General features: G+C 39.8%; 1 protein-coding gene across 1 annotated transcript in view; it reads right to left on the bottom strand.

Annotated features, from left to right (window-relative positions):
• Window positions 1-23,100, bottom strand: part of MERTK (MER proto-oncogene, tyrosine kinase) — a gene marked incomplete at both ends in the record, with an annotated part of 99,867 nt that overhangs the window by 46,462 nt on the left and 30,305 nt on the right. The window contains 4 exons of the mRNA XM_084234324.1: window positions 586-769; window positions 6,231-6,346; window positions 8,829-8,915; window positions 21,469-21,642. Coding sequence (XP_084090450.1) covers window positions 586-769; window positions 6,231-6,346; window positions 8,829-8,915; window positions 21,469-21,642 — 561 coding nt within the window. The remainder of the gene's footprint in view (window positions 1-585; window positions 770-6,230; window positions 6,347-8,828; window positions 8,916-21,468; window positions 21,643-23,100) is intronic.

The raw sequence follows: 23,100 nt of genomic DNA, 5'->3' as shown, positions 1-23,100 counted from the left end.
GGATGTTTTTCATGCAAATGAGGGAGTAAAGCAAGAAAGACAATGCTCAGAAGACAATGGAATCACTAGATGATTCTGGAGGAAAACAGGAAAAGAACCACCTGAAAGAACTAGAGATAATTCTTTATTTCTAGTGTGTGAGCCTCAGTCAGGGCTCAGAATAGTTCTCTAACCTATTCTAATCAATCAGACTGGGAAGTCTAATGATTTCTCTGGCACACAGTAGGTTCTTGCCGAAGTTTAGTCACCTTCACAAGGAGGACTGGGTATAGAACACATAGTAGCATCATCCTTCCTAGTGTGGGCTTCCCTCATGCATGAGCTTTTAATAAACTTTGCCTGGTTCACCCAAAACACCCTGATGAATTCTTTCTTCTAGAAGGTCTCTGGACCCACATATTTTGGGAGCTCTGAAACAGAAGGAATTATCTTCTTTTTCATTTTCATTAACCACCTCAATAAGTTTCTCCTCCAGAGACAAAGACCAAGCAAAGCAAAACTCAAATCTCTAAACCAGACCATTGGGAAGGATTTGTTTAGTTAACATGTCATCAGGGCAATATTCATTCTAACCCCAGGAATTACCTCCTTCAGTCGTGGTGGCCAGAATCCAAGGGCTCAGTGTAGACCATCCGATTTCATTCATGCAGGAAACACTGATGCTATAATTGGCCAGAGCTTGCAGCTGTTCAATTTGATAGAATTGTGGTGAAGCTGAGGTGTTAAAAATCATGACTGAGCCATTAGTCAGCGGGTCTACTTCCTTGGCCTACATTAAGAGTAAATTGTGGACAAAGCATTAGTAAGGTGGCGGGATGTAGCTGTGGGCACTCACGTATTCAGTGCACGTGGTCCTTCCTCTCCACTAGGGAGGCGGGGAAGTACCTATTTCCTCTCAGGTCACACACAGATTTTCCTACCAGCATTACTGTGTGTGTGTTATTCATGCTACTTGAGCAACAGTTGAGGACCTGAGGAAAATACTTCAAATTAATGTTCTCACTATGGCAAGTTACAGCAAATAATTGTAATAATTATAATTTGTAACATCATATTAAAAAATAAATTAAAGTAGCCTTTCCTCTCTCAGAACCACCTCAGTTCTTGATTTGTTTCACAGAATATTTAACAAAGACAATAGATATTATAGGGGGTGGCAAAGTCTAAGATATTTACTATCTGGTCCCTTCAAGAAACCATTTCTCGGGGCCTCCCTGGTGGTGCAAAGGGTAAAGCACCGCACTATGAAGCAACCCGCAGCCTCCGTAGCACAAGTTCAGTCCCCGGCCGGCCAGGGAACAACCCACATGGCACAGCAGACCTCTCCTGTCTTGCCCGCTGCTCGCCTCAGCAGTGTATTTCAGACAATCTTCCTGTTCTGTTCTCCACTCTGTCTCTGGTGAATCCTCTCACCACCCCATCTCTGGCCTGTACCCCAGCTCTAGTATTCATAAATAAATAAATCTAAAAAAAAAAAACATTTCTCCTTTGTAGATGGGATACTTGATTTTTCCCCAAATCTGCATTCTTTTCATTATTTAACAGGAGGAACTTTTCTCATCTTGATGCTGATTTTTGCATGTCCTTTATTCTTACCTACCACATCCACCTCAATATAAATTCAAAAGCAGACACAGAAAATATACATGCTATGACATTTTTTTGATAGGAAGATGTAGAAAGGAATCATTTGCCTCTCACCCAATAAACTTCTCCAAATCTCTTTAAAACATATCAGCGCTCTCCTGAGTTCTCATTTTTCCCTCCATAAATTCCATCAGTCTCTCCACACCCCTCTCTAGATATCCCTTGTGTGCACAAGCAAGAGGGAGATTCCCAGCAAAACTTTAGTCTAGGTCAAACTTGCCACCCTTTTCTTTATGCACACCTCCTATCTGGGAGTGGGGATGAAGGAGAGTTGTTTTCCTTTTACTCCACTACATTTTTAAAATTCAGAATTTAAATTTAAAATTTTCTGTATTATATACTTATAAAATCAGAAATAACTAAATAGTTTTGGACAAAACAGAAGCAACCAAAAACAATTTGGGGGAAAAAAAGTCTTAAACCCACAAATTATGTTCCTGATAATAATGGACTTGCAATTATGGGATATGGGTAGACAATGCTGTCATTTCAGGAGAGATGTGTTTGAAATTTAGGGCTTGGGGCCACAAATAAATAGTTTGGAATTTCTATCCCCCTAGTGCTTATCACAAGGTGATGTTAAGGCCCGGTCTCATGTCTTAGATCCAGCAGACCACACTGAGTGACAAGACAGCACCTACTGCCTTGAGGAGCCACCAGAGGAAAAACAAAAAACTGTGTGCGTATCTGTTGGGGGGGGGGGCGGGGGGGGCGGTTGTTGGCAGACATTACTTTTTGTTTCTTTAGACTATGCACCTACTTCCTGGTGACCAACCATTGAAACTGGGGTCAAGGAAACATTTTGCTCTCCATCCCCCTCTAATTTCTGGAGCATTTCCAGCCAGAGGGACACTCCTTAAGAGCATGCTCCTGGAAGAAGACAGGGTTTCTATAACAGTCCTTCTCAGTGGGTCCTAGGGGAAAAGAGGGCATGAAATGGCTAGAAGTATGTGGGAGAGTTAAAAATAGAAATGGAGTATGTAGTCCAAAAGTGGGTGAAGAAAGGAACTACCAGGACCAAAGGAAATGAGAGGGTGTGTCCTATTAGTGCATAGATTTGGAGCTTGTCCAAAGCATTCATTTGTTACCAAGTCAGAGTTAAAAATTGTAATGAACTGGGCACCTGCTATGAAACCTTTCTTAGTCCCTTCAAAAATAGGGAATACAGTTTATGAACAGAATATAGAAGTATAACTTCTAGAGCCAGCCCTTACTAACTCCACTAGAACTGTCAGGAAAAAACAAAGCACACCCAATTATACTTGAATTTCAGGAAAAAACCAAATAATTACATGTATAGGTATGTCACAAAATTACTCATGTAATTTAATTTGTAAACAACTATTCTTATTCTTATTTTAAATGAGTGAAGGAAGGTTGAGGTGGGGCAAAGAGAGAATAACCATGTCTGACTATAAGATCCTATTTTCCAATCACAGGATGACTTTTCACATGAGCCAGAGCCATCCAGCAAGGAAAAGGAAAAGAGAGCAGGCTAAGGAAGTTTGTATGTGATCACCTTTCACCGTCAGGGGCAACCCGCTGTTCTGAGATCTACCGACCATCCTACTCACATCTACATCACCTCACATGTACCCTGAGATCCACTCTGCAGGTGGGGGAGCACTTTCCCTCGTTTTCTTTGACATGAACTATCTTCATGTGGAAAAGAGTTTCATGTCCTCTTGGACTCCTCAAGCAGCTTAGCAACTGTTTTTAAAAGGGCCGGTCCATTTCATTTATGTCCATATACAGGGATAGTTATGTCCATATATAGGGAAATAAGCCCTAGTTGTTCCCAGCGACAGTCTTGAAATACATGAAGCAAAACAGTTGATACCTTAATTCCCCTCTTTTAATAACTAGAATCACCAGCCAGAAGACCAACAAGAAAACAAAAGATGTGAACAAAAGTATAAACTGTCTGACCTAACTGACATATAGGACAATCTACACAATCATATCCAAATACACCTTTGTCCTCAAATGCACAGGAAACATTCTTCAAGATATAACATATATTAGGCTATAAGAAGATGTAAGACTATATTAACTATATTCTCCAAATACACTGGAATAATATTATATATTAACAAGCAATAAAATTTGAGAAATTTATAACTATGTGAAAACTGAACGACACACTCTGTATAATCATAGGACAAGCAAGAAATCACAAGGAAAATGACAAAAATCTTAAGATGAATAAAGAAAATATTCAAAATACCAAAATTTATGGGATGCAGCGAAGTTGCAAAAGCTCAAGCTAAGAAGAAAATGTAAAGTATAAATGCCTTTTTAAAAAAGAAGAAATTTCAACTCAATTACCTAATCTGTCACCTTAAGAAGCCTTGAAAAAAGCAAACTAAGACAGAGCAAAAAGAAGAAAGGAAATAAAGACTAAAGCAGAAATGAATGAAAAGGTGAAAAAAATCATAACAGCAAAAGTTTATTATTCATAAAATGAGCAATAAAATTGGCAAATATGCAACTAGACTGACCAAAAAAAAATTACAGAAGACAAAAATTATTAAAATCAGGAATGAAAGAAGATACATTACTACTAACCTCAAAGGAAAAAAGAGGTTATAATGGAATATTATAAACAAATATATTCCAACAAAGTAGATAAGAGGAAATGGTCAAATTCCTAGAAACACACAAACTACCGAAACTGACTCAAGAAGAAATAGAAAATCCGAGTAGCTATATATCAAATACAAAGATTGAACTAGTATTGAAAAAACTTTCCACAAAGAAAGTTCAGGAGTAGATGATTTTGCCACTGAATTCTACTAAATATTTAAAGAGTTGACATCAATCTTTCACAAACTTTTCCAAGAAACAGAAGAGGAAGGAACACTTCCCCATACATTCTGTAAGAGCAGCATCATCCTGATGCCAGAAGCAAAAAAAGCTCACACAAGAAAAATACACTCGCGTATCATTTACAAACACAGACACAATTATGTAATGGTGATGGTTGCGTAAGTCCACTAAAAACCACTGAATATGTTAAAAACTGAATATGTTAAAAAGAGGGTACTTTAAATGAGTGAATATTATTGTATGAAAGGTCTCCCAAAAAGCTGTTTTGTTTTTTATTTTTAAAAAATGATGGCCTCCATTGAGGAATTTATAGACATAATAAGAATTTCTAACACTTACCAGTACTCGGAAGGTTTGTACATAAAGTTCGGCAAGAATGAAGTAAGACTATGGGTGGCAGGGTAAGTTAAGGGTGGAGGCTATTTAGGGGATAATACATGTTTTACTCTTCAGAGAAGGAACAGTTCTTAGATGAGAGTAGGAGGCAACAAGAGCCAAGAAATCAATCCCATTTGGTATTAAAAACATCTGGTTGTCAATACATAAAATTCTTTGGAAGTCACTTTTCTCATTTGAGTTGGCATGACTGTCCTGAGTTGGGTTAGCATGTTTTAAACTAATAAGACTGGACATTTATTTAATTAAAAAAATTTATTTTTCATAGAAGAACTGGGATGTAGGTCAAGGGTGTGTGTGGGGGGGTGGTGGTGAGAGGATTCACCAGAGACAGAGTGGGGAGCAGAACAGGCAGATCTACTGAAATACACTGCTGAGGGGAGCAGCAGGTGAGACAGGAGAGGTCTGCTGTGCCGTGTGGATTAGATCTCTTGCTGTAGTGGTAATAGCTCTGAGACTTGACCTCTAGGCCCCCAGAGAAGCCCCAGACTCAACATTTATGTAACTGAGAACAATTCCTGACTGTACTGTGTGATAGAGTACAGGGCAGAATGTATTCATGTTTCTAGCATATGATCCAGTGTTCAGTTACCTGCTTCCACTTGCAAGGACTCTCCTGAGACACAGGAGCAGATGGTCCTAAGTAAGTTTTTTGGATTTGAATTCTGGTTCTGCCTTTCACAGGCTACATGAATGCTCTGCTCTGAGCCTGCAGTACTGCTATGAGTTTTAAGTAAAATGATGTCTGCTAATATGGGCATTCATTAATCAGTAATGTTACTGCTATCCTTTCCATTTCATGAAATGAATACTCAGAGCAGAGTTTACATCATGACAACGTCACATTTTAGGATGGCTAATCTATATTTCCTATAGCACTATTCTATGCCAATTTTAGTCATTTATTAAGAATGGGTAAAGACTGCAAAACTTGTAATCTCCAGGTCTCCCTGGGAGCCATGGGCCAAGGTGCTACTTTCAACAGCAAAGATAACCCATCTTGAGCTTGCCCATTTTCCTTCGTGGTCACCAGCGCAGAAGGAGACAGACTGGCTTTCTGAATTCCTGCTCACAAGCCAGTCCTCATTTAGAGACGTGTTTTGTATTTTAAGAATTAATTCTCCCTGGTCTTAGATGTTATAACTTTAGTCCTGGACTATGTACAGGGTGGAGGCAGCATCCTGGGCGCAGAACACCCTCAGTGGGTTCATGAGTGTTGGGCAATGAGCAGGGAGTAAGTTAAAGGACTCTGAACAGAGGTGCTGAACACGCTCAGTGCCCATACTCAGGAGGTAGAGAAATCAAGTAGACCCACACAGCACTGAACAGCCACTCTCCCCTTCACCCTGGAGGTTTACCTGAACACTGCAATTCTTGAATGGGGAGTATCCATCAAAACCTGGGACCCAGGAGACCAGGATGCTGTGTGCTGTAGTGTTGTAGACTCTGACTTCAGCTGGTGGGGAGGGGATCACTGTGAAAATAAACGCATACACCCCAATACAATTATATGCCACAGGAGGCCACAGCTACCAAACAAATGTATTAATACCAAGCCCGTTTCCATTTCTTAGAGTGGTAAAACCAAACACAAATTTTAAAGACAAGGCATCCTGTCTATCCAGGGATTGGAGAGCCCTCCTGGGTCAGAGGTGTGGAACACAGACCTGCTTTCCAGGCCACTACGAAGTGAGAATTTAGCTGAAAGAGGATGCAGAGCTGTGCCTGTCTTTCCCTGAGCTCATGTTCACAGTGCTTCTGTGTGCAGGCACCTTGCTTTGTGCTAGTGCCACAAATGGGGACAGAAAGTCTTGGTCCTGCACTTTTGGAGCTCTGAGTGAATGGCTGTGTGGGGGAGACCCATTTTAAATGTGAGTTATGCTGACAAGAGTGGGGTGTCATGGGAGAAAACACACGTGTGTGAATAGCTTTTCAGGTTAAGAAAACAGGTGAAAGTCAGTTCATGTAAAGGAACCACCTGAATGTGCTTCAGGGATGGGAGGGGCTCCTGTAGAGAGTGTTTAATGACCTTGGCTACATATGGGATGAGGACAGCTATTTCAATTAGAATCTAAGATCCGAAGTTTGGGGAGCTTATTTTCTGGTGCTAATTTAATTCTCACTACATAGCAATGATACACATATTAAGAAATGACTTTTTTTTTTTTTTTGGTGGGACCCTCGCTGGCGGCCGGGGAACGAACCGGCACTGCAGAGGCTGTGGGCAGCCTCGCAGCCCAGCGCTCAACAGCTGTGCCATCAGGGGAGGCCCAAAAAATGACTATTATTTTTGTGTGCTTATGATGTGCTTGCATTTTTTGTACTTTGTTTAATAATTATTATAATCCTATCAGGGAATGGGGATAAACTCAGGTCTCTCTGATCCCAGAGCTCATGTCCCTCAACAGGACACTGGAGTTTGGCTGGGGGGTGGCTGTCTGGCACCAGGCATAGTTAATGCCCTCTCCAAATCCAGTTCCCACTTCTATTAATGAGGATGGCAATAGCACTGTTCCATGGGGCTGCAGGAAGGACTCAATGTGTATGTAATTTGTGGAGGTGTGGTGGTGGTGCAGGATGGGTTGGGGAGGCGGGCCAGGACTATATTAAGCACCCACTGGGTACCGTATTTAGAAGTTTCGGTTTTACTAGGAGACACATAGCTTGTTGAATGGGAAGGATTCAGCATTTTGTTTAACTCACTTCCCTAAAGAGCTTATTTGTAGAATAGTGCTAAAATAGCAACCTTTCCAGATCAAAATTTGGCCACAGATACTTTCGTTAATAACAGATTAGAAGAAAAGGATCTTGGTTGATTGGATATAAAGTGAAAGCCACAGCAGGTTTGGAAATAGGATTTGTTTTAAAAAAATCTTAGCTGAGATTCTTTGTGAAGAACAAAATCAAAGAAGTGCATCTCACTTTATAGATTTTTAAATTTTAAAATGTTTATTCTTTATGGAAATGTCTTTCTAAATTTACGCCCACTCGTGAATTCCTGAAATTCCCAACATTGCTTTTGAAAATAGTAATAATGGGATTAGTAATGAAGGAAGTTATACAGTTCCTCCAGTAATAACTTTTCACTTACTCATTTTTTTTCCAATGAACTTTTAGGAAATGCCCTCTTATACCCTTTAATCTAGTTGATATGCTAATACTAAATATCAGTATCTTTTTAAAGTATAACTTCTGTAATTTTGAGATCCCTACCATAGATTATCCAACCTTTAGTTCATTATTAAATATGTTCTGCTTTTTCCCTTGTGATGTTTCCTCCAAAATAAGACAACAGGGAATATGGTTTGATATTTGATTCTCAATATCTGAATTAAGAACAAATACTAACACATAAAATATTCTTGAATTTCTATGAGAGAGGGAAAAGAAGATGATTTGAAAGGAATGAAAAAGATAATATTTCCTTTCAGTTTTCCTTTCTTTTCAAGTTTTAGATCTAAATACTTTTGATCCCATAAAAGAATATCTCCACTAGCCCAGGGAACCTCCAAACTACATGCCTCCAAACACATGTAACATCTGTTACAGCCCACTTCAGAGAAACCAGTTGAGGGCGGTTACAAGGAGCGATGGGAGCATGGGACCTGGGAGGACAGTGTCTCTGACCTGCTCTTCCCTTTTGTGCCTCTTTTCTTCTCAGACCAAGTAGAACTAAACTAGATGATGTTGACCAAAGACATGTGCCAGGCACGTTGTGAGTGCCTTTATTTTCCTCATCTCATTTAACCTTCAAATATTGGTAGGTTCTATAATTATCCTCATTTGACAGAGGGCAGAACTGAAGCCAAAAGAGGTTAAGTGTTACATCCAAGGTCGCAAAGGAAGTCAATGGGGGGGGTTCAGGGCTGAAACCCAAGCAGCTAGCTGCTGAGCTCAGGCTGTGTCCCCCCACCAGCTCCCACAACACAAGCAAAGGACCTGGCTTTGCTACTCACCTTTGATGTTGATCTGCACGCCCTTGGACACGGTCAGCCCTTTGTCATTGTGGGCTTCACAGCTGAAGATCGCTGTCTCGGTCAGTCCTGGAATGGAAGGAGACCGTGAGCCAAGCCACAGAGAACCCTGCTGTTGTCTCACCCCTCTTTCATGCTGGATTTGTGGCTTCAAGGCATAATGCAAAGTTAATTCTTAAAGTGTGCTGGTGTTTGGGAAACAAACCTGGTATTAAACCTTAGCTGTCAGGCATGAGACAACCATGGACCTAAATAGCTGCTGATTTTTCATACAAATCCTTGATTGACTGATTGATTGATTTATATGAGATTTTTTTTTTTTTTTTTTTGGTGAGATGTTAGGTAGTAAAGCAGTATCATTTGGATTCTTAAAGGGGATTGCTGGCCCCAATATCAAGAAAAGTAGTTTCTGAGGCTGAACCTAAGCCCCTGTTGTTTAGTGCCCCAGGATGTACTACGTCACGCACTATAGACATTTCAAAATACCAGAAATAGAAGGAAAAAAGTCACAGCTTAAATTTTCAGATAATATGTGATAATGAATCCACTTGGAATAGTAAAAATTAGGCAATTCACATATTATACAAATATAGGACATGATTATTGCTCAAAGGGACACTAGAAGTAAGTGAAGAAAAAAAGTATCATTTCAGAGGTTTGAAGAGTTCTTAAAAATAAAACAAATATATAGTTGATTCATTCATTTTGAATAGAAAGTAAGAGAATTAATCCAGATCTTGATTTATGATACCATTCTCCAAAAAAAGGAACCAGAGCACTTAAAGAAATAGCTGATTCTTAGATTAAGGTAGGGAACATAAACAATGAGCCTGGAGCAAAACACAACAGAAAAAGCATAACACACACACACCCCCACACAGTGACAGGGGCAAGGCAAAGAGACACAGGAGCAAACTGAAAGAGTTCCTAATGGCTGACACTGGAATTATTTGAGCAAGAAAATAAATGAAGTAGCATTGGATTATAACCCAAAATATAAATAACTATCCATGAGTCTATACCACTATAAATGATGAATAAATAAACGGGGGAGAATAGACAAATCTGCCCAGAATTCCAAATAAATTGCATGGATGCTCTGCCTTCAAGAAGATGGAACATAACTCTCAACTCAAGCACCATGTGCTGTGCCTAGTGACTTCTTTACAAATTGGACAGGACAGAAAGAGGGAAAAAGAAAAACCTTAGAGTGGAGAAACTGACAAATACTACCTCAGCCAGATGATCAAGGCCAAGGGATAAGTTATGTTGTCAGAATGTACCCATGATATGATGTGATAAAAGTGGCACTTTTTCTCTCCCGTCTTCCACCCAAAACCATATCACCCAATTCTAATCATGAGAAAAACATTAGACAGGTCCAGTGTGGGACATTCTGCAAAAAGCCTGATCAGTACTCCTCACTATTGCCAAGGTCATAATAACCAAGGAAAGTTTGAAAAATTGTCACATCCAGGAGAAACCTAAAGAAACATGAAAACTAAATCCAGGGTGAAATCCTGGCACTGTTAAAAGGGTATTAGGTAAACACTAAGGAAATGTGAATAAAGTATGAACTTTAATAAGATTTTTTCCTTTCATAATTTATTTTAGTTTAAAAATATATTTATTTATTTTTGTCTTTGTTCATTTTTGTACAATTTGATTTCTCCCTTTAGGTGTAATCCCCATAAGGTAAGTTGTTATTAATAGAGGAATGTGGGGGTGGGGTTTATGGGAATTCTCTGTACTATCTCCACAGTTTTTCTGTAAACCTAAAACTATTCTGAAATTTTAAAAAAGGTTATCTTTAAAAGGCACAGCCACATATCCCATCTAGTTGCAACTGGAAATGTCTGTACCCCTGGCACACATGAGCATCATCCAGTGCACGGTTTCCATCACATACTGGACAAAGATAAAATTATTGAAAATACGCCCCTGTTTGCTTCTTGCCTGAAGAGTTTGTTATGTTGTCTTCACCCATCTATTTATGTAGGAAATTTTCCATCTGTTGCTTTTAAAATTCAGAACTTGGCATTAACAGAGTAGTTAAAGATTTGAAAAATTAGGAGGAGCCCGCTGCTACGTGAAGCCCAGCCAGGCATGAGCAAGGAAGCCTGAGTCATGTGGATGCCTCCTGGCAAATGCCACAAGGAGGCTGGGCCATGTGGCCAGAGGACGGTGTCTGCAAGATGTTCTAGAAAGAAACACAGTCTGATCCAAATTTTGTTAGTACTTCTCCTGAAGGACTGGATGTGCACAGAAAAAAGGCCATGCTGAAGGTGTTTTATACTTTTCCATTCAGATAGAAGTTTGTCTTGGTGTCTGAGTTTTTTATCTGAGGGAAAAAAGAAGCTGTACACCTGAGCCACAATTCTGCAGTGACCTGTATTACTCTCAAAGAATGTGACAGACACTTCAGGTATTTTAATCTTCCAAGAGGAGGAGAATTTCCATGAGACAGGAGGGAAATCCTAAATTGGACTGCTTGATTAAGACTGTTTTGATGAGCGCAACTGCTAAAAAGTGAGATGTCAGGAATAAGCCTTCACACATCTTGGTCACCTCCCTCGAGTGAAAGATAAAACTGCCACTAGTCTGTGTGATGACTTGGAAAACATTTATTTCACTCAAGAGGAGCATTTGTCTCAAACCCACTAGTCACAGCTATATGAGGGCACCTGTGAATACCTTACCTCATGGGTATTTATTTCTTAGCCTATCGCTCATTTTGAGGTTTGTAGCTGAGTATAATTTTTTCTTTTTGGTTTTGCTTTGTTGTAGTTTTTGCAATAATCTCTACAAAGAATGTAATTTCAGTGTTCTGCATATACTGATATTTTAAAGTGAAACGCCTTTTTAAAGGGTCTTGAAGTGTGTAATATACACACTACAGGGTTGGGGACCTTCTCACCCACTGAAATAATTCCCCATCAGCAGTCAGATGTTTGTCATTAGGACTTTTCAACTTCCCCTGCAGCATTTTATCTTAATGGCATTGGTACCTGTGTTTGAAAGTCATTGACTTTCAAATATTGAAATATTGAAACTGGGGAAATTTTTTTCTTCTAGATTGATCATCCTTGCAATTATTATTAAGGAACAAATGATGAAAACACTATATATAATCTTTAAATATAAATTTTACTAGAGGGCAACTCCTTTGCTGGACAAAATTTGGAATTTTCCATGTGATCGTCTGGAAATTTCTTAGCCTCAAGCCAGCACAAGCAAGTACAAGCAGCTGTTCTCAAAGGGAGATCTAGAGACTCCTGTGTATCCCAGAAACCATTTTAGGTGTGCTCAAAAGTAAAAACTATTCTTGTGATAATAATACGCTTTATTTGCCATTTCCATTCTCATGCTCTCAGGAATGAATGATGGAATTTTCCAGAGGTTGTGTTATGTATTATGATGTCACTAGCTCTAGTAGCTATTGGAATATGGACCTGTGTATTCTTCTGTTTTAAGTTTTCCATTTTGATTTCTAATTCAATAGATCTAACGCACATAAACCAAACTTACTTGGTTCTCAATAACTTTTAAAGGCTGTAAAGGGATCTTGAGACCAAAACATTTGAGAACTGATGCCCCAGAGAATCTCCAGGTAAGTCAGAGGGGTGTTTGTTTTCTTCTATGAAATGAGAGAGGAATGTGGAGTGGTGGGAAGCAGAAGGTAGAACAGAAGAATTGGTATAGTATCTGGCCTGGGGGCACATTGTTAGGCACTGATTTTAGTAAAGAACACATATACTGGACGAGGACCAAGACCCTGACCCCTCTTTTATAGTCAGGCCTGTGACATGGGTTTTCACACTCAGTTATCACTTCTAATTTTCCAGGTCATAAGCTCCCAAATGGGATGCCCATTACACTGAGCTCCATGAACTTGCAAAACATTGACTTGTATTTAGGAAAATCATTTTTTGGCTCAATTGTATAGCAACAATTTATATATTTAAGCAGATATTTACAGATTAAGATTGACTTCAGTTACTCTCAAAACTCTTGGGAAACTCTTGAGTACAAACTACAATCACATTTTAAACAATCCCAAGGGAAAAAGCTGACCTTGATATAAAAGAAGAGGATGGATTTATTTCATTGAAATCGGTTATCCAGATAGAGATACCAAAGTAAGACGGTTCGGGTCCACCCTTGCAAAATTCTGCAAGGTTTATCAATGCTGAAAGTGAAACTGTTTATCATAGACATGATTTTAAGGGAAACAGGAAGTCATATTTCCTCTCTGTGTTCCTTTCAAAGTGCATACAAAGTCAGAAAAAACAATGTGTAGCAAATTCCCCAGCACAAGGGAACTCACACCAATTCAGAATTGCTCCAAGTACTCGAACCACCTATTACAACAGTTTTCCCTATGGGCTGAGGTGGTTAATGCCCACAGGCCAAAGGGATGCCAGCAGAGACTAGTGGAAACCAGTACAAACCAAAGTTAATTTTCTCCAAAACTAGATGCGCTCTTAAGGTCAAATATAGCCTTCCATGCTTAATGTACTCAATTGCACTTTTTGGTTAATGGCACCAGTTTCTCAACTGGAGACTCAATTATAAACCGAGGTTGAATATAGCAATGGGACTGCACTAGTAAAGATTGTTCCCTCTAACTTTTCTGTTTTCCCTCTGGATAATTGATAGCCGTCTGACTAGAATAGATCTTGAAGTTTTATAGCCCAAACTCTTGTGGCTTTCCAGGGAGAAAATCATCTACCCCCTCAAAGTCTCCACCTACCACCCACTCTCTCCCAAGTGGCCCTGGCACCCGAGTCTCCGTGTCTCTCTGAGCCGCATGCTTTTTCCATGGGCCAACCCCTTTACTCCATTACATCTTACTTAACTCCATTGTGATGCTTCATGCCCCTCTTGCTTGGTCTGCTGCCAAAAGACCTCTTTCAGAGAGAGCCTCTGATAAAAGATCTGAAAGATATTTTAAGGAACATTCGGTAACAGGATGTTCCCTTGAGGGAAGGACCTTCAGAAGCAACTTCTAGGAGCACAGTTAGACCAATTCTTTGAGTTTTGGATTAAACAATCTTATTCATTTTTTTTTTTTGTCCAGTGTCCGTCTTCCTACCCAAAGAGGCAACAAATAGAAGAATAGCCTATATAAATGAAGGAGCTTATTAACTTGGAACTCACTCTCTGTCCTGAGTTCATTCATTCACTCAACAAATATTTACTGAGTACTTACTATGTGCCAGACATTTTTCCAGGCTCTTGGAAATATATCCATGAAAAAAAACAAAAATCTTGTTTTACAGAATTCACATTCTCATGGAAGGAAGTAGACAAGAACAAATAACCTTAATTAATAAGTAAACTGCATGCTCTATCAGAAGCTGATTAGTACTAGGGAAAAAGCCAGAAGACGTGCAGATGGCCTAGGAAGGCCGGGGAAGTAGGCTGTAATTTTAAATATGGGGGTTAGAGATTGCTTCTTGAGATATGGGCTGAGGAAAGACTTGAGGTGAGGTACAGAGCCAAGTGGATGGGTTTTTGCTTTTCCCCCTGAATGGGTGGGAACTTGAAGAAGGTGCAGATGACCTAATTTGTGATTTATGGGGATTGCTCCAGCTGCCATCTAGAGACTAGTGCTTAAGCAAGTAGGTCCCGTAATCATTCCACATTTTTTCTTAATCTGCATAGTCAGTACCAATAATGTCTATATTATTGTCTAGCTATATCACAACTTGTTATGAGGTTCAAAGTAATCTGTACCAAAATACTATGAGAAATATGAACTAAAATTTTTATTATTGGTACCATTTTTGTTATAATGAATATTAAAAAATATATCCAATTAACTAAAACAAAAACTAGCTTAGCTATTTTCTAAATGTAGATTTAAATATAAAATGAACACTTTTAATTTTATTTTTAATAATTATTTTATTTTTTTAATTTTAATTATTTTTCAATTTTTTACATCATTCTTCATTTTTATGCAATATTTTCTTCCCACCACCCCTTCAGGTATAGTCCCCATAGAGTTTCCTTCACCAATGCACCCGTGCACCATCACCTCAGTCCCCTATGCTCCTCTCTCCCTCCCTCTGATCCCTCTCCCTCCTCCTCCTCCCCTGCAGTATGTCTCTGATTTATAATTGTCTGTTTTTGCTTTGTTGTGTTTTGTACTGTTATTATTTTTTACACTGATGTCGTATTTGGTTCCCCCATATTCCTGCTATAAGTGAAGCCATCCAATATTTCTCTTTTTCCTTCTGGCTTATAAAATGAGCACCTTTTAAAAATAAAACAAAGCTCAGCATAAGCCCAATACTTTTAATAGAAAGGTAGCTCAAAACAGACAATGTATTAATTGCATGTAAAAATAACACAAAAAAATTGTAACAGCACTTGAGTCATTCCTATAGGTTGCCTTGTACTGAGGGCTTTATAGTCACTACTTTCCTGGATCCTTATAAATGTCTTTTGAAGTATTATTATTCCAATCTATCCCTGTTATTATTCTTATTTTTATAAAGAAGTTGCCTGGGGGCACAAAATGCGGAAGTCTATATTGTAAAGCAAGTGATCTTAACCATTCCATCATTAAACACCAAGCATCAATGCTTCTTGCAATTCTGCTCTTTGGATTGAAATTTGATTTTGCCCATGACAAAGTGCTTTCTTTAAAAATAATTACAATAACTTGTTCTGAAATAATTTCCAGTTCACAAGTAGATGCAGAAATAGTTTAGAGGTGGGGCCTCCCTGGTGGCGCAAGGGGTTAAGGCATAACCAGTGATGCTATCTGCAGCCACTGCAGCACAAGTTCGATCCCTGGCCAGGGAGGTGACCCACATGGTGCAGCAGACCTCTCCTGAGTCATCCGCTGCTCCCCTCAGCAGTGTATTTCAGTCAGTCTGCCTGTTCTATTCCCCGCTCTGTCTCTGGTAAATCCTTACCCCCTGCAACTCTGGCCTGTACCCCGGTTCTCATATGCATAAATAAATACATCTTTAAAAAAAAAAAAAGAAATAGTTTAGAGGCCCTGGGCATCCTTCACCCAGCTTCCCCTAGTGATAAAATCTTATGTAATCACAACACAATGATCAATAATACAAGGAAAATGACTTAGGTATAAGGTACATAGGTACATATAACTATAATGTACATCGTATTCATATTTCACCAGGTTGTTTTTTTCTTTCACTTTATTTTGAGATGGGGAGGAGTGTCAGTTCTATGAAATTTTTTTACAAATACAGATTTGTGGGGACAAACACAGAACTGTTCCATTACAAAAAGGAGCTCCCTCATGCTACTCTTTTTAGGAAAATCCTACCCTAAACCTAAGCCCTAACAAGGGCTCATCTGTTCACCATCATTATAATTTAGTCATTTTGAGAATGTCATATAAATGGAATCGTATAACATGCAACCTTTGAGATTGGTTTTGTCGACTCAGAATAATGTCCTTAAAACAAATTACTTCTTTGCTCATGTCTATTAAAAGACAACTCTACGTCACAGAAGGGGAAAAAAACACAAAAACTGGTATCAGGAGGGAAAAAGTGCATGACCTTCCTGTTTACTCAAAGCAGTCTCAACAATCAGGGCTTCTTTTGAATTACTGCTCTATTAACATTTGTTCAGTGGAAGGGATCAAAAAGTTACTTTGGAATTGTTAGGGGGAAATGATGTCCTGAGCTAATCCTATACAGGCTTTGTGGACCCCACCCCCACTCCCAGGGTTGCTCTACAACAGGATCAATGTCAAGATAAAATGGCGTCTTTCTGCAAATGCTCCTGATGTTACATCAGCTTGTGATGTGCAGTTTGGGAACAGTTCCCCCAAAGGCATCTCAGGTCAGATTGACCTCAGTACTTAGCTCCCCAAACATAAATTCCTAGGAGTGCTCAGGTGTCAGGGGGAATATAGTCTCCAGACCACAAGAAGTTACAGACTCCAGGAACTTTATGGGTGTCTTTTCAAAGTAACAACGTTATTAAGTTCTTTTAGAAAACAGAGGAGGTGGGAACACTTCCCAATCCTAATTGTTTAAAAGTTTATAAGTTTTTGATACCAAAAACTCACTACAAAAACAGAATTATAGAACAATATCTCTCATGAACATTGTATAATAAGGAATTTGGCTGACTTTTGTCCCTTTTGATTTCTTGAGAGACAGGAGTGGCTTTGTTGTGCTAAGGAGGTGACTCATGATAGGTCCTAGACAACTTCAGGATGGGGACTGGTTACCAAAGTGATCAACCATCTCATTAGAGGTTGGGGCTTTGAGCCTTGGGATAGTAACCTGACCTCCTGACCTCTAGGGAGGGGACAGAAGCCTGGGGGTTGTACTCAAATTCATGGCCAATAATTCAGACAATGAAACCCCATTAAAAACCATGGACCCTGAATCTCAGTTGTTTCCTGTTCTGTGAGCACCAGGACAGTAACACACCCTAATTCCATGATAAGAGGGCATGGAAATGTGAGTATTCTTTGTAATACAATGTATTCCTAAGTAGAGCCTTTTCTTGAGTTCTATGAGTTATTCTCCCAAACTATGGAAGTGAAAGGGGGGACCTTCATATTTATAGCCCATCAGTAAAATGTGCATTTGACACAGGCCTCCTGCCCTTGATTTGTGGCTGGCCTCTGAAGTGAGAGTAGTATTGTGACAGATTTTGTCCTTTTAAGCTGTGAGATCTGCACTAACTGTGGGTAATTAGTACAGAATTGCGTTGTAATATCCTTGGTGAAATTCCAGACATATGGTGAAACAGAATAAGTATGAATGCAAAAATCATTAACTAAATATCAGTAAAGTGAATGCACTATCATGATGAACTAGAGTTTATTTCAGGATGCAAAATTGCTTTAGTATTGGAAAGTCAAGCCAATGTACTTTGCCATAGTAAGAGAATAATGGAGAAAAACCATATGATCGTCTCAGAAAACAAACTGTCAAATTTTCAGCTAAGTGGGAAAACAAGAAGCTTCTTCAATCTGATGAAGGGCGTCTACAAAAAAACCTATGGTGATGGAAACAGACATATCCACTTGCACCACTTCTATTCAGGACTGTACTACAGTCCTAACCAGTGAAATAAGGAAAGGAACAGAGATAAAAGGATAACAATTGGAAAGGTTAAAAGCAAACTTGTCTCATTTGCAGGTGACATTATTGTCTACATAGAAAATCCAAGGAATCTATACCAACAACAAACACTCTTAGAATTAATAGGTGGATTTAGTTATTTATTTTATACTTTTTTTTACATCATTTTTCATTTTTGCACAATGTATGCATTTTCATCTTGGTTATAGTCCCCATACAATTCCCACCCCCCTTGTTTTGATCCTACTTCTTCCTCCTAACCCCCCACCCCGTAGTGTGTCTGGTTTATAGTTGCTTGTTGATTTTGATTTTTACTTTATTATAATTAGGTTAATAGGTGGATTTAGCAAGGTTGTAGGATTATAAGATCAACATACAGAAATCCACTTATGTTCTATATAATAATAGTAAACAACTCGGAAGTAAAATTAAATATGCTACTTACCACCATCAAAGCATAAAATCTTTAAAAATAAGTTTAACAAGGGACATATCAACACCACTTTGAAAATTATGAAAAATTGCTAAGAGATTAAAATACATGGAGGGAATGTACTCACTGATTGGTTCCAATTCCATTAAAATAGACTTGCTTGCTAAATTGTTCTATAAATGAAACATAATTGCAAACACAATCATAGCAGACTTTTTGGTAAAATTTCCAAGCTATTCTAAGATTTAGATGGAAATAGGCAAAAAATCTGAATTGTGATCACCAAAACAGGATATATGTCAATAAGCACTTGAAAAGACACTACAAATCCTTTCTACATCCAATCTAAAAGCAGACCTGGGGGGAATGAAATGCAAATTAAAACCATTTCATACTATTTCAAATCCATTAAAATGCCTAAAATTCAAAAGCTTGACCATATAAATATTGGCAAGAATGTGGATGGAGCAACTGGAACTCTCACCCACTGTTGCTCAGAATATAACATGGCAGGTATAGCCACTTTGGAGCACAGTTTGGTGGTTTCTTTAAAAGTTTAACATACATCTACCACTTAACTCAGCAATTCCTTTCCCAGCTTTTTATCCAAGATAAAATAAAAATATACAACCTTTAAAAAACCTGCACACAAAATATTCATAGGTAACTTACTCATAATAGCCAACAGCCATGAATAAATAACCCAAATGTTCACCAAAGTGATCAACAAAATGTAGCACATTCATATAATAGAGTACTATCAGCAAAAAACATAACAAAACAAAAACAAGTTATGCACTACTGATACACTAAACAAAGATGAATCTTAAAAACATTGATTGAAAGAAGCATGACACAAAAGAATATATACTTTCTGCTTCCATTTATTTTAAGTTCAAAAACTGGCAAAACTAACCTAGGATGATGATGACAGAACAGGGTGATCTACGAGAGGTGGTGACTGGCAGAAAGAAGCATGAGGGAACTTCCTGAGGAGCCAACATATTCTTTATCTTGAATAAAATCGTGGTTACACAGTGTCTACATATATCAAAACTCATTGAGTTGTGCACTTAAGTTCTCTGCATTTAACTGTATGTCAGTTTTACTGCAGTGAAAAATATCTTTATAAGACTTCAGAGCAACCATCCTAGAGAGGCTGCAGTGTATTTTTAAAATTGATTTTGAGAGAGAAGTCACTGATTATTGATTGACTCCTTGGAGAAACTCAAAGAAAAATCAGATGAAATCAGAGAAAACCAAAATATTCCTCCTAGAGTCAGGGGCCAGAAAAGTGATGTAGAGATAATTCCCAGTGGCATTCACTTGCTGATCCATTCTTACCATAAATCTTTAGTGAGGACTGTGAGTCAGGCACTGCCTTGGCAGAGACAAAGTCCCTGTCTGTACTGAGTATATATTCTCTAAGAAGTCAGACAAGACTAAACAAATAAACAGGGTTATTACTGACCATGATGTGTGCGATGCAGGCAATCTACATGAACATGTGACTTAAAGTCAACCAAGGAGTGGGGAGGACATAAAACAGTTAAGAATGACCAGGAAGGTCTCTGAGAAGAAGTGATATTATGTCATGGGACAAAGGACAGTTGGAAGAACACTACAGACAGACACCAAAGGGAGGAGTGCAAGGGTCTTGAGGTAGAAAGGAGGGCGATGTGTCTGAGGAAATGGCAGACAGCCAGTGTGAATGGTACTTAATACACAGGGAGGAGAGAGTAGAATGGGATTAGGATGGAGAGTTGGGCAAGAATCAGGGCATGCAGGGCCTATAAGCAGGGGAAGAAAGGACTCTTAGTGACGGTCAAAGACAAAAGGAGCCACTGAAGGGTTTCCAGCACGTAGGTGATAAGAGGAGGAAGGAGTAGCAAGGACAAGGTTGGAAGCTGCTGCAGCGAGACTGACAAGAGCTGCCAGTGACAGGCACCAGGGCCCTGCAGCACAGAGGGAGAAAAGACGGATTTCAGATAGACTGCAGGAGCAGAACTGACAGAACTTGCTGATGCAATCAACATGAAAAATGAGAAAAAGGAAGGGTCCATATTTACTAAGATGGGGAATTCTAGGGTGGAGCAAAACTAGGAGAAAAGCAAGAATTTCATTTTAAGATGCCTAAGTAGCCAGCAAATAGAAATGCCTCCGAGGTGATTGTATACATGAGCCTCAAACTCAGGAGAGAGGTGTGAGCTGGAGACACCAAGTTTGAGGTCATCTTCACACAGACAAGCTATGAAGCCCAGAGGCGCTCTCAGCAGGGGGAAGGGTGGGGAGTGGGTCTCAGAATAAAAATAAGTGAGTTCAAGGCTGAGCCTTATAGTAGCCCCACATCCTGAACTCCTATAACAGCAGAGAAGGAGAAATTAGGTGGGAAGAAAGCTGGGAAGACAGTGTTCCTTGTGCTCTCAAAGCTTAGAACAGATGTTGACATACAGCAGTCCCTTGCAAACCATTTGCTGGATGCACGAAGAAAGGAAGGATTAGGGGGCGGGTGATCTTGCCAGATGTTTATTGCTAAAAATCACAAGGAGAGGAGCCAAAGAGGAGCCAATTGGCTTCAGCAGCCCAGGAAACTTCAATAGTGTTGTCTCTAAGTACACAGCCAGGGGAGGGTTGAAGAGGAGCCAGGCACTCCTACTGGGTTGGAATCAAGATGACCACTGGCTGGCCACGCAGCCACAATCCCACAATGACTCAGTCTTCCCACCACAGCCCTGTGACCAATGCATTTTCCTTACTGTCAAACCTCATTGAGGTCTTCACCTCAATGGTTCCCGAAGTTTAAGAGGAGTCAGCCCAGCAGGTCACAGCTGTAATGGGACTTGTGAGCGAGTTCCCATTGATGGGCCCCAGGATTTCTGGCTACTTGCCCAATTTGAACAGAGACCCTCCCTGACTTCCACAGCCCAGCCTGTGACCTCTCACCTGAGAGTCCGACCTGGCATCCCTCTACCTGGCTCTAACCCCCACCACTACACCTGTGTTGTCATCCTCCTCCACTCCCTGATGCTGGTGCCAACTTTGAATCCCTTTCTCTATTAGAAAGAAAACAATAAATCAGCACACAAATGAGACTCACCAGAAACAGTTAGAACAGAGGGAGATTTTTCAGGCTGTTCGTTGACACGACTGCTGTTCTGCACCCAGAAAATATTGACAGGTTCAGGCGGGCCCACAGCCTGACAGGTGAGGTTAAAGGCTGTGTTTCTGGTGACATTCATGCTCTCAGGCTGCCTGGTAAAATGAGGAAGTCCTGCAGAGAAAGAGTTAAGTGAAAGAATGTTTCAGACCCACAAGCAAAGGTAAAGCCCTAAGTGGAATGGAAAGTGAACTGGAACTTGGTAGTAGGAAATTGCTTCGATACCACCTCGGGTCAGAAATGCTGTTCTCACCTCCTTAAAGCTGGGTAAGAAAGAAATCAGAGGCTTACTCTGACTTGTCTAGTTCCAGCTGGCTTTCTAGGACACTCTCTCAAAGGGGTGGTTTTATCAGAACTGGTTTTACCAGAAGGGAGGCCTGGCAGTTCTGAAATCAGGTATTGCTCAAACCCTTGGGATGTGTTGACAGGTTTTCTGTATTCCTCATCAAATAAACAGAGTAAAAACGATGCCACAGAATAGATCTGCCCTTTTATTGAGGACAGCCTGTTATGTGTGAGATTTGAGGTGGATGATAATGAATTTTAAAGTCTTGATACTTATGTAGGGCTTGAATACTCTTCAAAGCACATTCTCATGAAAACAGTACAGGCATAGTAACATAGTTTCACAGTTATATTCCTAAAATCAGAGCCATAAGGAAGGGAACTTTCCAAATACCTCAGAGAACGTCAGTCAGTACTTATTTGGCACATGTACCCAAATTTTAACAGGTCAACCTAATTGTCCTCTGTAATTTAAACTGCGTTCTTTTGGGATTGGAAACTCACACATCTGGTCCCAGCAGAATGATGTGGGAGTATTAAAATAGAATTCTTTTTTTCTGTTTCAAAGTTTTGAATAATTCCATTTGAACCTAAAATATTCCCGCATTTTTCTGGAATTCTGACAAGTAAAATGTCTCTCTAAATATTTTTTATAGATTAGCAGTGAAAATAGGAACCCACCCCCATCCTCTGGCAATGCTGACAAACCCAGAGACCCTAGCTGTGCAAGCTGGAATGGGCCTAGAGCAAGCTCTGATGGAGACTCCTCTGAGGGGTCACCCTCCCTCAGGCCCTTCTCCCCAAGAAGTGTTAGTGGGTATCAGTATTTGTGGGTATCAGGTTCTGGTTTATAGATGAGGAATCTTTCAGTGGGATGTGCTTCTGGTTGAACTTCACTGAAAAGTTTATCGCTTGATTTCAAGTCTGAGATGAGAAAGTAGAAAAGAAATGACAGGGATGCAGGTGCCCCAGCTTGAGGTGAGAATAAAGTCCCCCCTCTTGGAAGCCTTTCTAGGCAGGCCCTGCCTTTGCAAACCCAGGTCCAGAGCATCATTTTCCAGACCTTGGTTCATCTGGCCTGGCTCCCCTGTACATTTGCTCATATTCCCCACTCATGTTCAAGTTCCTCAAGAACAGAAACTGCCGTCTCCCCACTGGAGGTCCCACTTCTCACCCCATTGAGCCTACCTCTCGTCACCTCATGGGCTTGCACAGAACCACACACCTGACCAACCGTAGGGCCGAAAAAGGCACCCCACACCGAGTTGCTGAGCCAGTGGAGGAAAA

The sequence above is a fragment of the Talpa europaea genome (assembly GCF_964194135.1).
Source record: "Talpa europaea genome assembly, chromosome: 6".
Lineage (NCBI taxonomy): Eukaryota > Metazoa > Chordata > Mammalia > Eulipotyphla > Talpidae > Talpa > Talpa europaea.
This window is presented reverse-complemented; position numbering and strand designations above follow the sequence as displayed.